Source organism: Rhinatrema bivittatum, chromosome 6 (genome assembly GCF_901001135.1).
Source record: "Rhinatrema bivittatum chromosome 6, aRhiBiv1.1, whole genome shotgun sequence".
Lineage (NCBI taxonomy): Eukaryota > Metazoa > Chordata > Amphibia > Gymnophiona > Rhinatrematidae > Rhinatrema > Rhinatrema bivittatum.
The window spans coordinates 282,551,201-282,566,797 of NC_042620.1; the positions used below are offsets into that span (position 1 = coordinate 282,551,201).

General features: G+C 47.9%; 1 protein-coding gene across 2 annotated transcripts in view; it reads left to right on the forward strand.

Annotated features, from left to right (window-relative positions):
- OPHN1 (oligophrenin 1) overlaps nucleotides 1-15,597 on the forward strand; it is a 235,543-nt gene that overhangs the window by 117,806 nt on the left and 102,140 nt on the right. For both annotated transcript variants that reach the window (XR_003857530.1, XM_029607285.1), the window contains one exon: nucleotides 5,213-5,284. Coding sequence is in view for 1 of the 2 variants with exons in the window: in XM_029607285.1 (XP_029463145.1) it covers nucleotides 5,213-5,284 (72 nt within the window). In the remaining variant the exon portion in view is untranslated. The remainder of the gene's footprint in view (nucleotides 1-5,212; nucleotides 5,285-15,597) is intronic.

The window sequence follows — 15,597 nt, forward strand, 5'->3', positions numbered from 1 at the left end:
TTGTGAAAGCCTGACCATCTTTTTAGCTGCTCTGAGGGTACCGGTTTCTACCAGGGAAATACCTGTGAAAATTGTCCTTTCTACATATATTAATAGACATCTCTTTGAAAACTGGTGCAAAGTACTTGCAAACTTTGTCCCAATGCAGACAGTTTGAAAACTTGCCTCCTAAATGGAACACAAAAGATGAAAAGGATAGATTTTCCGGCAGAGAGGGATCTGATGGGAGGTCTGATATTGCTGCCAGACCCATAAAGCAGATCCCAAGACTCCTCAGATTGAGTGGTTCAGGTGGCATGACTTTACAATCTCACCCTTCAAGTGTGTATGCAAAGATTGCTTTGGCTTTGAAACCAGGCGTCAAATTACTGGAAAGGATTCCTCATCAAAGGTCAAATGACTGTGAATTGGCCTAGATGTTACCAAGGTCCTGTCGCAGCATCATGGCTGAACCACTTGATGCCTTGTCAAAGGTCTCGAGTGCTGGTGCTGTTGATGCCACAGTTGAAGCTGAGGGTGCTCAGTTTCAACACATTCACAAACTTGAGGTGCTGAGAGAGAGCACCTCAACTCTTGTTCAAAACTTGCTGATACGAAAGCTGGAAGGGAGGAGATGTCCTCCCAGGATGATTAAGACAGATGTATATGGCGTGGACCTTTGGCGATCATTGTGGCTTAGTCATCAAATGAGAAGGTGAGCTTACCTCTGGATACAAACACTTGAGAGTGGGAAAAGTGTCAACTTCGATCTCCCTGCTTTTAGCCTTGAGCATCAAAGAAGAATGACATGCTCCAATGCTTTTGCTTGATACTTGATGTCATGTCTCCTTGAGTCAAGGAATCTTTCGCATGTATTAAGTAGGTAGAGTAGGAAGATTCTCTGCTCCTGGACATCTTCTTCTTTGGTCTCAGCTTTAAAAATGTTGATTGATCCTTCAATGCCAGTAGATCACCAGTGACCATGCAGCTACTGGGTCCTTGAATTATAATGCATTTGGTGCCAATGATGGCTTTGGAGCCAAAAAGGACTGAGGGGGCCCTGTATGGTGATTCTTGAGTGGTTCTGCGAAGTGACAGGCTTTTCCTCCATATAGGAATTATCCTCTGTACACCTGTCCCTGCCATCAGCAGAGCTCAAGGCCTCACTTACACAACCGTAGAAGCTCTAAACCCTATACAGCAACCCTTTCAAAACCCAGGCAGTTTTATAACTGGTTGAAAAGCACATAGCCGGAATTCTAATGTCCGTGATGAAGAATTTACCTAATGGAAGAAGGCTGAGGTTTAATGTGAATCATTGTCCCCTAATAATGTCAGGTAATCTGAATAGTAGAGAGAGGCTACAGATTGCATTTATTGACAATCCCAAAAAATTAGGGTCCTTCCCCCCCCCCCCCCCCCTCCCCCTTTTGCACCAAGAATTGCTAGAAAAAGAGCTCTCCTCTCTTGCAGAGCAGTTGAGCCTGTACCTTCTACTCAAGTATTTCCTGGTACCCAGGAGAACTGGAAGACATCGTCCCCTGCTAGAACTAAGAGCCTTGGACAGATTCCATTTTGAAAGAGAAGTCCCTGACTGCGATTATTCCTGTCATAAACAAAGGGGTTTAGCTATGTTCTCTGAATTTCAATGATGCACATACCCATGAATAGTTACATCCCACTCACGGGAAGCATCTCAGATTTGTTGTAGGGGAGTCCCAGCTCCAGTACCACATATTACCTATTGGCCTCTTGTATTTACAAAGGGGATGATTTTCAAACTGCTGGCATTGCTGCAAAGTCCTCTTTGCTTATATATTTCGACTTTGAAAATTGCCCCGGGGTAGAGTATCCACAGACATTTGGACTTCCTTTTTCTGCGGATACTTTTCCCATGGAAAATAATGCACATGGATTTAAAAGTGCAATCTGTGCTTGTTGTTTTTCTCTGCCTACTAAATATGACCCCATGAACAATGCCTCCTCCTATTGTAGCTAGCAGTGAACACCCAGTGGAACATTGTGCATGCTCCTAGATTTGCTGTAACCAAATGTGCTATTTCTGGTTGGATAGAAGACTGCATCTTTTTTTTCCTTACGCTCAAGAAGATCTGACTCTAGAGGCGCATGTCAGGGTTCATATCAGAGCCATGGCTGCATTGGTTAGCCATCTTAGACTGGCCTCTTTTTTTTGAGCAGATTTGCAAGGCTATGATGTGTATTTCTGTTCATGCATTTATATCCCTTTGTTTGGATACTGACTCCCAACAATAGGTTTGGTCAGTCTGTTCTCCATCCAATTCATCCCCCAGGGCCTATTTTTACTTTTTCATCTCATATTCTGTTAAAAATTGGAAAAGGGCCTTACCCCATAACAAAATATTGTGGGCTTGCCTATTGATAATCCTTTATTTTCCCTTAGATAGGGATTCCGATTTGTGTAACTTATTCATCCTGCTTGTTTACAGAGGAAAATTAATTGCTTACCTGTAACAGGTGTTCTCTATAGATAGCAGAGTAATCAGTCACGCATTCCTTCCTACTTCACCTTTTTGGAGGTGACGTCTTAAGTTTGTACGCAACAGAATGGACACGCTGGAAGGAGTAGAGAGAATGAGACGTGATTTAAGGAAGCTTGAACAGTGGTCAAAGATATGGCAGTTGGGGCTCAGTGCCAAGAAGTGCAGAGTCATGCATCTGGGGTGCAGTAATCCAAAAGAGGTGTATGTGATGGGGGGTGAAAGACTAAGATGCACAGAATGGGACAGGGACTTTGAGGTGATCATGTCTGGTGATCTGAAGGTGGTGAGGTAATGTGACAAGACAATAGCTAAAGCCAGAAGAATGGTGGGCTGCATAGAAAGAGGAATAACCAGTAAGAAAAAGGAGGTAGTAATGCTCCTGTACAGGTCCTTGGTGAGGCCTCACCTGGAGTATTGTGTTCAGTTCTGGAGACTGTATCTCAAAAAGGATAGAAACAGGATGGAGGTGGTCCAGAGAAGGGCAACTAAAATGGTGGGTGGTCTCCAACAAATGACTTATGAGGAGAGGATGAAGGACCTATGAATACCCCGGAGGAGAGGAGGTGCAGGGGAGATATGATACAGACCTTCAGATAGCTGAAAGATTTTAATGATGCACAATCAACAACAAACCTTTTCCACTGGAAAGAACTAGGGGTCATGAAATGAAACTCCAGGGAGGACAACTCAGAACCAACGTTAGGAAATATTTTTTCACAGAGAGGGTGGTGAATGCCTGGAATGCCCTTCCGGAGGAGGTTGTGAAGACAAAAACAGTGAAAGAATTCAAAGAGGTATGGGATAAACACTGTGGATCCCTAAAGGCTAAAGGATGGGAATGAAGTAAAGAGTGCATGGGGTAACTTGCTGGTATGGTGGTTACTACCCTTAACCAATAAACCTTCATACTGTTGCTGCAACTCCATCATTGCTCTCTGCTTCAACGGCAGGGAGAAAAGAGGAAAAGGGGAATTAGATTTAGACAGCAACCAACAAGGACATTGAATTTTACAGTCTGGGAAAACAAATAAGCATCGGGGTAACTTGCTAATGCAGCTGTTACTACCCTTAACCAATAAGACATATTTGTGATGCAACTCCAACATTGCTCTCTGCTTCAATGGCAAGAGGTAACTGGGAATTGGACTCAAACAGCAAACAACAAGGGTCCTGACTTTGATGGTCTGGAAACTGATAAGTATGGGGGTGACCTGTGCAGTGGGCAGACTGGATGGACCATTTGGTCCTTTTCTGCTGTCACTTCTATGTTTCTGTGTAGGTCTGAAGGGGCCCTTCACAGTAACGATAGGGCAGAAGTCCTGCGCAGAGTAATTAAAGCATTCTTCAGCTTGCTATGAACACTTTGAGGTCCATATTCAAAAGATTTTTCCGGCTATCTTTGGGAGGACAAATCTTCATTCAGGGTATAAATTCCACTCCCCACCTCCCCTCTGTTGAGCAGGTAAATTTAGTCTGGGCAGATTGTTTCTTGCACAAAATTTACCTCCATAAAAAGTGGAGCTGGAGGCATTCCCAGAGCTTAGTAAAACTTCTGCTGGTCTGAGCTGTCCTGCTAAAGTTATGCAAGTAAGTGTAGGAAAAAGGCTGTCCTAAAGTTATCCAGGTAACTTTTTCCAGATATATATTCAGCAGCAGGCTTATTTGAATATCTGGATAAGGTTATCCAGATAATTTACCTGCTCACTGGCTCTTTGAATATTGATCTCTATGTTTCCAATTATGTGGCTATTGATCCTGCTGTCCTTGTAGAACAGCCGTTTCGGGTAAGCAGTAAAATTAACTCAATTTCTTTTTCTTTTGAAGTCCAGATCAAAAAGCAAACAAAATATTAGGAAAGAAACTGAGAATAAAACAGAGGAAGTCATAATACCTTTGTATTGCTCCATGGTGAGATCACACCTTTAATACTGCCTGCTATTCCGGTTGCCACAGCTCAAAAAATATATAGTTGCACTGTAAAAGTGACATAGAAGGGCAACCAAAATGGAACCTATGAGGAAAGGCTAAAGAGGTTAGTTTGTTCAGCTTGGAGAAGAGACGGCTGAGGGAGATACGATAAAGGCATATAAAATCATGAGTAGAATAGAATGGATAAATGTAAATCTGTTATTTGCACTTTCAAAAAATACAGACTAGAGAACATTTCCTGAAGTTATTACGTAGCACATTTAAAACAAATCATAGAAAATTATTTTTCATTCAATGCACAATTAATTTTTGGAATTCATTGCTGGAGGATGTGGTTAAGGTAGTTAGCGTAGCTGGGTTTAAAAAAGGTTTGGATAAGTTCCTGGAGGAGAAGTCCATAAATTGTTACTAACTAAGAAGACTTGGGGAATAGCCCAAGTTATTACTGGGTGATGATAACATGGGATCTGTTTACTATTTGGGTTCTTGCCAGGTACTTGTGACCTGGATTGTCCACTGTTAAAAACAGGATACTGGGCTGGATGGACTCTTGTCTGACCCAGTACAGCAGTTCTTATGATTTATGAAGGCTTTTCTACCATGTTGTGCTTATTAAATGATGTCCTAAAGGACTGAAAAGAAGTATTTTCTTTACTTATTAGTCAAATGGTTACAATGTGCTGCTTAGATTCTCCTGTCCGTTTTATAATTTCCAGTTATGGAATATGCAATACATATACGTCTTAAACCAGTTAACCTCTTGTCTCCTTTTTGTTCTCTAGTTGCAAAATGCTGATAATTTGTTGATCAAACCATTGGAAAATTTTCGGAAGGATCAAATAGGCATCACCAAAGTAAGTTTCTGGGTATGATTGCAAATATTTGTGTTATGAAAAGAGACAATGCAGAGGCGCATCTGTGTCCATGAGCAAGTTCCTGTCCTCCTAATTAGAGCAATCTCATGAAGGTCTTTAGCTTCAGGAATCAGACCATCTCCTAATTAGCGAAGTCTCATGACCACGCTTATGGTGGGGTGAGGGTATCTTTACAGTAGGCTGATGTACTAAAAGGTCGCTGAATTTTACATAAAGGTCACAATTTTGGGGTAGATTTTCAAACCGCGCGATTTGGCGTACTTTTGCTGGCGCATCAGGCGCAAGCAAAAGTACGCAGGATTTTAGTAGATACGCGCGTAGCCGCGCAAATCCTGGATCGGCGCGCGCAAGGCTATCAATTCCGTATAGCCGGCGCGCGCCGAGCCGCGCAGCCTACCCCCGTTCCCTCCGAGGCCGCTCCGAAATCAGAGTGGCCTCGGTGGGAACTTTCTTTCACCCTCCCCTCACCTTCCCCTCCCTTCCCCTACCTAACCCACCTGCCCGGCCCTGTCTAAACCCCCCCCTTACCTTTGTCGGGGGATTTACGCCTCCCGGAGGGAGATGTAAATCCCCGCGCGCCAGCGGGCCGCTAGCGCGCCGGGACGCGACCTGGGGGCGGGTTGGAGGGCGCGGCCACGCCCCCGGACCGCCCCGGGCTGTAGCCACGCCCCCGGGCCCGCCCCCGGAACGCTCCCGACATGCCCCGAAAACGCCGCGCGGTTCGGGACCGCCCCCGACACGCCCCCCTTGGTTGATAACATAATAGAGAAAGGCGCTGGATTGGAGGCCTACTGAGTGAGATGAATTGGCTCTGGGGAAACCGTTTTGGGTTGGAGGGGGGCAGCTAATAATCTCGCAGGACAGTCAAAGAGGCAGAAATCACCACGGGGCTGTGTTTTTACTGCTGCCAGAGTTAAGAGCATCAGCTCGAGACGGCAGTCCAGCCAGAGGCAAAAGGAAGCATGCTGGTGTCCGCAGAATGTGGAAAATGCTGCCATGCTTGGAGTGAGCACATATCGCGGCTTTCTTTGTCAGGGCTTTGCTGGAGATGCAAGGCTGGCAGGAAAGATGGTATGGGGACTCCGGCTGCGTCTGCAGAGGGGAGGATGTCCCGTGCTGTGGGAGCTAGTGAGATTTCTCCTGCAGCACGGGAACGGCGGTCATTTTGGAGTCATTTCCCATGCTGTAGGAGACATCGGCAGGGGGAGGCCTGCTCTTCCCCCCCACTGAGTTATTTCCTGCCCTGCTCAATCGAGTTGGTGCCCGAGAAGCCTCTGAAAGTGCCTAGGAGTTTGTGCTATTAAGGCATAAGACCATGCTTGGGAAGGGAAGGCTGGAAAGGGATCGGCTGGTAAAGCCGCCCTACTCTGAGTCCTCCTTGATCAGGAAATCATAAACTGTGGTCTTCTGGAGGGGGACCAATGGATGCTTAAATACTTCGGTGCGAGGGCAGTGGGCCTTGGGGGTTCGGAAGACTTGGAGTGCTCAGCGCAGGTCAGGATTCTTCTATCAGAGCTTCCGGGTGACAAGGATGAAGCTCATGTGAGGGCCTCATTGAGGGTCCCAGAGGAATCAGAGGATGCTGGATTTTCTGTGGGACCCAATTTGGCCTCAGGAGTCATTTTCTCGACAGATTTTGTGACTTTACGGGACAAGGCATGTTTGACCAGAAAGGTGGCAGAGGCTAAGCGCCTCTACCTTGCTAGTCTCCTGCTTTCACCCAAGATGCACACGGCTTCGTAGCGGGGGATAGGGTGGTCTACGGGCCCTCCTACGCACTCTATCAGAGGACTCAGTTTGCAATAGTTTATGCAGAGAGCTTGTTTGCGCTGAGTTCAGTGGTTACAAGTGAAGGAGACATCTTCCTGTAGCCTATGTGGCAGATGAATTGTATGATTTGATTATGATGTCACTCAATGCACAATTAAGCTCTGGAATTCGTTGCCAGAGGATGTGGGTAAGGCAGCTAGTGTAGCTGGGTTTAAAAAAGGTTTGGATAAGTTCCTGGAGGAGAAATCCATAAACTGCTATTAATCAATAGGGAATTGCCACTGCTTGTGTTATGTTAGGGAGGCCTTGCATACTGTTATGTTAGGGAACGCTAGGAGAGTGATCCCATCTTGAGGGGATTGTGTGACCTTGGGCCTTAGCACGATCCCAGAAGAATCTAAGACAGCACCAAGGGTTGACGAGACGTGTCCCAGCATGGATGAAGACAAAGTCTGACCCTCTGCCGGACCTGCATGGTTCTGGAAGCCAACAACATTATGTTTGTTATTGAACAGTCCTCCGACCATTCCCAGCCCTTTCGGACCTGCCACTGGGTATCGGCAAGAAGCAGCAGGCCAGACTGAGGATGAGGGCAGACGGAGGCCTTGTGACACAGAAGACTCAAGACGTGGACGAGAAGACTGGATGTGGACAAGGAGCTTGGAAGACTCTGGACGAGACGAGGAACTTGGAAGTCTCTGGTCGAGACGAGAAGCTTGGAAGGTTTGGACATTGGCACTGTCTCTCAGGGCACCCTACACAGCCCACTGATACGGGCAGACCCAATGGGCTGGTCACAGACCACCCTGTCCCACTGCGCACCCTACACAACCTGGAAAGGCTGGTCAACCACCATGCGGAGAGCGGGACAAGCGCAGGAAGGGAATCCAGCTGAGACGAAATTCAATGACGAAAACAGGAACCGACGAGACGGGTTTACCCCAACAAGGTTTAGCTGGAGGGTCAAGAGGACTCGAAACAAGCAAAGAAGGAACGGAACCTCGGAACATCAGGAAGTGGAACATCAGGAAGCCTGGACTGGGAACCTTGGAACATGAAGTCATGGAACATCAGGAAACCACGAAGACTCAGGAAGCAAGACGAGACATGGAACTCCAACGAAGAATGAAGACCTGATGGAGCGCTGGAAGACGAGACTTCAAGGAGCAGGAAACTCCAAGGCAAGGCAAAGCAGGACTGAAGGTGAAGCCCTCTTACAGGGCTGAGTCAGGAAGACATCATCAGGTAGGGCCCAGGGCATATCCAGCTGCAGGCCCTTTAAATGTAGTAAAGAGCTGCGTGCCGGTGCCTAGAGGCAGGAACAGGAGGCAGGAGCAGCACCATGGACAGCAGCGACCTCCCGGCCATACAGGAAACAGAGGCAGGACCCGGCAGTGGCACCAGGCCGCGAAGACCACTTCCGGGTGGCGGCCTCCAGGCCACGAGGGAGCATGACCTGGTAGCAATGCTTCGGGGCGGCCTCAGGCCGCAGAACAGGCCCCAGAGAGACACTAGTGGCTCACTGCCGCTGAAGGCAGATTCCAACAGTGGCGGCTCCCTGCCACTGAAAGAGCAACGCTGGCTCGAGGCTCCCTGCTGTGAGTGAAGGCCCCGAGGGCGGCGTCAGGAGCGGTCTCCAGGCCGCGAAGAGGACCGAAATCTGCGGCTCCCTGCCGCGAGGAAGAACCAGACTAGGGGCAGCCTCTGGGCTTGCTTAGGAAGTGAGAAGCGCGGCCGTCCAGGCCGTGTAGGCACGGTAGCGGCAAAAGGTAGATGAGAAGCCTGCTTGCAGGGGAAACTCCGTGGGCAGGAATCATAACAGCTTGTTGCTGGCATTAGTAGCATGGGATCTGTTAATGTTTGGGTATTTGCTAGGTACTTGTGATTTGGACTGGCCACTGTTGGAGACAGGATACTGGGCTTGATGGACCCTTGGGCTGACTCAGTATGGCTTATCTTAATGTTCATATGTTCTTATGTGGTTTTGTCCAGGCAGCTGCTATGGTTAGGAGACTGATCTGTGAATGTTTGGTTAAAGTCTCAGGAGCCCTCCCGTTCAAGGGCAAGCTATTGTTTGTGAAGGGTTGAGAGCAGCTGGTGAGACATCTGGGAGAGTCAAAGGGGCATAAATTGCTGGAGGACAAGTTGAAGGGGGGGAAAGAAATCCTTTCTGGCCCGTTCGCATTTTACAGACTATAGGAGATATTGGCAGAGCAGAGGCCCTTCGGCAGTACAAAGGCAAAGTTCGGATAGGACTCAGTCCTTTTGAGTCAGACAGAATCCAGCCAGAGATACCCCTGGTCGGAAAACCAGGGGAACCAAGTCTTCGGGGAGCTAGGAAGCGAGGCTGGTCCACTCTTCTTTTCCGGCTGTCGGTGGGGCTTTTTACCCCACTTTGACACGGCGTGGACCAGAATTACAATGGACCAGGGGGTCTTAGAAGTGATAAAAGATGGCTATGCATTAGAATTTGCTTACCAGGAGCAGGAAGCCTACATTTGTCTTATCTTGTGCTCCCCACGCCAAACTGGTGGCATTTTGTGACATAGTGGACCACTTGTGACAGCTAGGGACGATAGTACCGGTTTCCCTGGAGGGACAGAGAAAATGTCAGCATTCCAATTATTTTATGGTCCTGAAAAAGGAGGGAACATTCAGTCTGATTTTAGATTTAAAGAAGGTGACTGTAGCCCTCAGGGGCCACGGTTTTGTATGGAAACGTGGCATTCAGTCATTGCAGCAGTTTACAAGAGAGAGTTCTGGTGTTGCTAGACTTCACAGAGGCCTGCTGCATATCTCATTTTTGGTTGTGCATCCTTCCTTGCGAGTTAGTGACAGCACTGTGCACATTCATAAAAGTCATAGTGGCTGCAGCCCTTCGAAAGGGAGGAGTGCTGGTACACCCATATCTGGATGACTGGCTTATTCGGGCAAAGACGGTGGACCTCTGTCAGCTGGCAGTACTACGGTCCTAGAGAGATTGAGGGCTTTGGGCTGGACGGGGAGCCTAATGAAGAGCTGTCTAATGCTATCCCAGACCTTGGAGTATCTGGGGGGGCTTGATTTGACACCCAGATTGGTAAGATGTTCCTCATGAAAGAGAGGATGGCAAAGTTGCAGAATCAGGTTTGCTGGCTGTTGTGACTCAAGGTGCCCAGAGTTTGGGATTATTTACAGGTCCTGGGTTGTATGGCATCGATGCTAGAACTGGTTCCCTGGGCGTTCGTGCACATGCGGCCCCTTCAGAGAGTGCTCCTATCCTGCTGGAACTCGTTATCAGAAGAGTTTCCTTTTTCCTTCAGGGGTAGATAAGGTAGAGGATTGGTTGGGTCACTCTGGAATGAGGGATGGAGTTGGAAATCCCGGATTGGGTGATAGGGACCACCAACGCCAGCTTATCCAGTTGGGGAGCAGTGGGTCAGGCATAGGCAGTACAAGGCTGATAGTCGATGGAGGAGTCATCGTGGTCTATCAATTGGTTAGAGACGACCATTTTGTGGATAACCTTGCTTTCCTTTCTGCCATGGTTACAAGGTCCGACGGTGTGACTTCTGTCAAACAATTCAACGCCAGTGGTGTATATCATTTGGTAAGGAGGGACCAAAAGTTGGATGGCTTCTCAGGAGGCTCAGCAGTTGGTTCACTTGGAGGTGCAGCACCTGGTAGTTCTGGCAGCTTCTCACATAGCCGGGGTGGATTACATTTTGGCAGATTTTCTCAGCTGGCAAAAGTTGAGCCCTGGAGAATGGGAGCTGTCAGTGGAAGCCACGCTTCTCATTCAGGCCAGGTGGGAATCAGCCCGCATGGATTTGATGATGTTGAGATAAGCCGCCAAGGTGCCATGGTTTTACATTCACAGGTGTGAAAATGGAGCAGAAATAATTGATGCTTTGGTACTTCTGTGACCGCTGTGGATTCTTCATTATGACTTCCCCCATGGCCACTGGGGGGAAAAGTACTACGACACATAGAGAGACACCTGGGGCAAAGTAATTCTAGTGGCTCCAGAAGAGCCACATCAGCCGAGATTTGCATACCTAGTACACTGGTGGTTGGACTGTTAAGGTTCAATCTCCTTCCAAGTCTGTTACATTAGCGTCCAATATTTTCAGATCAGGCGGATTGCTTCTGTCTCATAGCTTGATCTTTGATAGGAGACACTTGAGATGGAAGGATTATTCCAGTGATGTCATCGCCACCTTGCTGCAAGCCAGGCAGCCCTCCACATCTTTGACCTGTGTTAGGGTGTGGAAGAGTTTTTAAACTTGGTGTATCGAATAAGGCATTCAGCGTACTCGGGCTTCAGTTCCCATTGTTTGACCTTTCTGCAAAAAGGTCTAGTGAAGGATGTAGCCTATATTTCCCTTCGGGTACAGGTGGTGGCTTTAGACTGTCCAGGGTAAGCTGGAGGGAGTGTCCCTGACCTCTCTTCCGGATGTGATTCGATTTCTTCAAGGGGCGAAACACTTGTGACTGCAGGTGCGGAAGGTGGGTCCCTTGTGGAATCTTAATTTGGTTCTGAGAGTGTTGTGTGAGGCTCCATTCAAGCCACCACTCAAAAGGATTTAACCATGAAGATGTTTTTTTTTGGTGGCGATTTGTTTGGCCCAAAGAATTTCAGAGTTCTAGGGGTGTCTTTGTGAGCAGTTCCCTAATTTCTGCCAGAGGTGGTTTCGTCTTTTTATCTTAGCCAAACAGTGGAACTTCCTGCCTTTTCCTAATTTGGATTCGTCAGTGCCACACGCCAGGGAACTTGGTGTGTTGGATGTAAGGCGGGCGTTGTTAAGGTATCTCAAGGTGTCTAATAGTTTCTGGATATCGGATCATTTCTTTGTGCTTTGGAAGGGACCAAGGAATGGGTGCAAAGCATCCAAAGCTCCTATTCCATGTTGACTATAGAATGCGAGTGGCTGGACATACATTTGCAGAGATCATCTGGTGCCAGAGGGCTTAAGGGCTCATTTGACTTAGGTGCAGGCGACACCATGGGCCGAGTGTCAGCTGGTGGTCTCGTTACTTGGAAGTCTTTACACACTTTCACCAGACATTACTGATTGGATATCCAAAATCCGGACTCCATGGGCTTCGGAGAGAGTACATTGCGAGTGGGGCTATCACATTATCACCCAAAATAGGGGAGCTTGAATACATCCCAGGAATCTGGCTTGATCTGGGGTACGAACAGGAAATGAAAATTGGTTCTACCCTGCTAATTTTCGATCCTGGAATACCCCAGATCAGTCCAGAACCCCACCCGTTCAGGAAAGCCAACTCATCATGGCAGTATGTAATGATGCAGAATACTTTTTTTGGTTAAATGACGTTTTGCTTAGTGTTTAAACAAATTTTCAATAAGAGGCTCCAACTTCCTCCTGCTCATTGAAGGGGGGGGGGGTGAGGGTCTCAGTTATTGTTTAGTCATTCGCATTTTGGCTTGGGTACAGGTCATACTGAGAGACTGCAGGTGGCACTCTAGGTTAAGTAGCAGTGTCAGCAAAGCTTTACTCCTCCGTCTCCATCTGCTGGCAGGAAGGCAAAACCCAGGAGTCTGGACTGATCTGTGGTATTCCAGGACCGAAAATTAGCAGAGAACCATTTTTCCTATTTTGCTCCTAAGCCCAAGTTACACTCATAAGTTGCTGTTTATACTTGCAAAGCGGACTTTGCAAGATTTGGCACACTTCAGTTACATTAGCCCCCAGGAACAATACTCTCTACTCCTGAGTCCTGATTAGAAAATCAAAATGGAGCTGAACGATGGAGATTGTATGTTTTGGTCCTTCTCCACCCCCCCAGCAGGCAGCTAAGATATCAGGAACTTGGGCATACAGTATTTCTAGGGATGCAGTAATAATTAGGCTTGTGGTCTATTCCAGTTCACTTCTAACTATAAACCCTGATTATAAAAGATCAGCCCTTTCCTTGTGGCCCCTCGTTCTCTCTGTGGTATAGTAATATGCAAAAGAGATGTATTTTTAAAGCATTTTTCAAATGACGTGACGGAGTTTTGAAATCTGGCTTGTGCAGGCCCAGCTGTGAATCTGAGAGATCTTGGGAGTACTCTGCACTTTTGGATTTCACCCAGTGCATCTGGAGACAATTTACTGCGATTTATATACCGAAGTGGAGAAAGAGAGACTCCCAAGTAAATGCAAGGAAAGCTTAGAGACCCCCAGACTCTTTCTGTTACTTCCTGATTATTTTTCTGCACTTGTAATTTTAAGGAAGTACCACAGATCCATTGTGTAGAATTCTGTCTCCAAACAGCATCCATAACATTAAATGATGCTTGAAAGGGCGAGGAGAGTGAACCCTGGCTTACAAGAGGCCCTCTTCAGCAAGACTGTGGCAATTTATGGGGAAGCGTACACTGCTGCCAGCTGTGCTGTACCTGTTCATTGGCAGGGCAGTGTGTGTGTGTCTGTATGTGTGTGAAGCTTGCACTGCCACTAGCTGTGCTGTCCCTGTTCTGTGGTGAGGGGGTGTGTGTGTGTGTGTGTGTGTGTGTGTGACTGAAACTTGCACTGCTGCCAGCTGTGCTTTCCCTATTTGGTGGTGGGGCAGCGTGTATGTGTGTTCAAAGCTTGCACTGCTGTCAGTCATGCTATCCCTGTTCAGTGGTAGGGCAGTATGAGTGTATGTGTGTGTGTGTGACACTTGCACTGCTGCTCCCTGCACTGTACCTGTTCAGTGGTGGGGCAGTGTGTGTGTGGTGTGTGAAGCTTGCACTGCTGCCAGCTGTGCTGTCCATGTTCGGTGGTGGTGCAGTGTGTGTGTGTGTGTGTGTGTGTGGCTGCACTGCTGCCAGCTGTACTGTTCCTATTTGTTGGTAGGGCAGTGTGTGTGTGTGTGTGTGTGTGTGTGTGTGGCTGCACTGCTGCCAGCTGTACTGTTCCTATTTGTTGGTAGGGCAGTGTGTGTGTGTGTGTGTGTGAAGCTTCCACTGCCAGCAGTTGTGCTGTCCCTGTTTGCTGTTAGGGCAGTGTGTGTGTGTGTGTGTGTGAAGGTTGCACTGCAGCTAGCTGTATAGTGCCTGTTCGGTGGTAGGGCAGTGTGTGTATGCCTGAAGCTTGTTATGTGGAAGTCTAGAGACTTATGTATCTGGCACTGTCAATCTGGCAACTTCCTGAGCACTATGGTCATTTAAAAATTTTTTAAAATAAAAGATGGAGACTTCCGCTTGGGTAAGGATCCATAGCTGTGCTATTATGCAAACAGCTGATTTGCATGTATTGTGAGCTGCACTGTGTCGATGTCCGTATCCTTGTTCTCCCTCCCGTCCCCATCCCCAGCAGCCTCATTCTGTCCTGGCAGCGCCCAGCCAGCAGGCACATCTCCTGCTTGGGCCAGGGGAGGGGCTGGACAGGGCAAAGCATCCCAGAAGGAGTGGCAGAGACCATGTTGGAGAGAGGGAGGGAACTGGAGAAGTCCCAAGAAGTGAGGGGCAGGAACTCCCCCCCCCCCCCCCCCCCCTATTTTTCCATTTCAAACTCTCAGTAAAAAAAGGACAGATAGCACTCTACAAATCTCCTTTCATGTACAGCAGCAAGAGAGAGAGAGAGAGAGCTCCTTCACCTCTCCCCCTCAGTTTATTTTTGGCTCTCTAACACAGCTCTGGGCTCATAGCTCTTTGAAGCTCTAGCATTATTAGCTGCCAAAACGCAGCCATTCCCTCCTGAATACCAAACCTAATGCCAGAAAGGCAATAGGGCTGAAATTTTTCTTTCTTTCTTTAAAAAAAAAAAAAAATCTGGACCAGCTTGTAAAAATAAAAATCTGTAATGTATCATTGCAAAAACAAAGGGTTTCTCATCGGTGGTAAAGAGAGCGAGTCTGTTACTGAGCCAGCCTTCCCACACACAAAACCCAGGTCTCTTCTTCCAGTCTACGCGCTGAGTGTGCTTCGCCTGGGTGACCCGCCGCCCTGTCCTAACCAGAGGTCTGTTTCCGGTTCCCGGAGAGATGCCAGTTCTGCCTCCATAGCAAGTGGCTGGGACCCCCGTGGAGGCAGAAGGGGCCCATTCTCCGTGCGGGCGCTTCTTTCTCTCTCCTTCTGCTGATTCCTGCCTTGCACGAATCATCATTGTCTTGAGCTGGGCTGCAGCCGCCTCACGCACAGAGCCTAATGCCAGACCTCAGAGGCTGTGGCAGATGCTCAGCTTGGGAATGCCAGGGAGACGGCACAAGAGAGGAGAGAGCCAGGGATGTCTGAGGGTCTTGCTTTCTGAGCAGTGTTCCTGGCAAGAAGGTGAAGGTGCGGTCCACTCGCTGGATCCCTGCTCAGCACATGTGTGCAGCAGGCTTTGATCACTGATGGCTGTGCTGGGGAATTTTGGCTCAGAGAGTTAGGTGGGATCATTTCATATTCTTTGGTGCACTGCAAGAGGCTGCGCGAATAGAAATAATCGCCACTCTGTCTTCTGTCCAAAACATGCCCTTGCGCTGCGTTTTGTGCTCTTCATTTGTGTATGGGAAGGAGTCCCATCAACTCCCCATTACATCATCCGTTCTCTCTGCAGTTT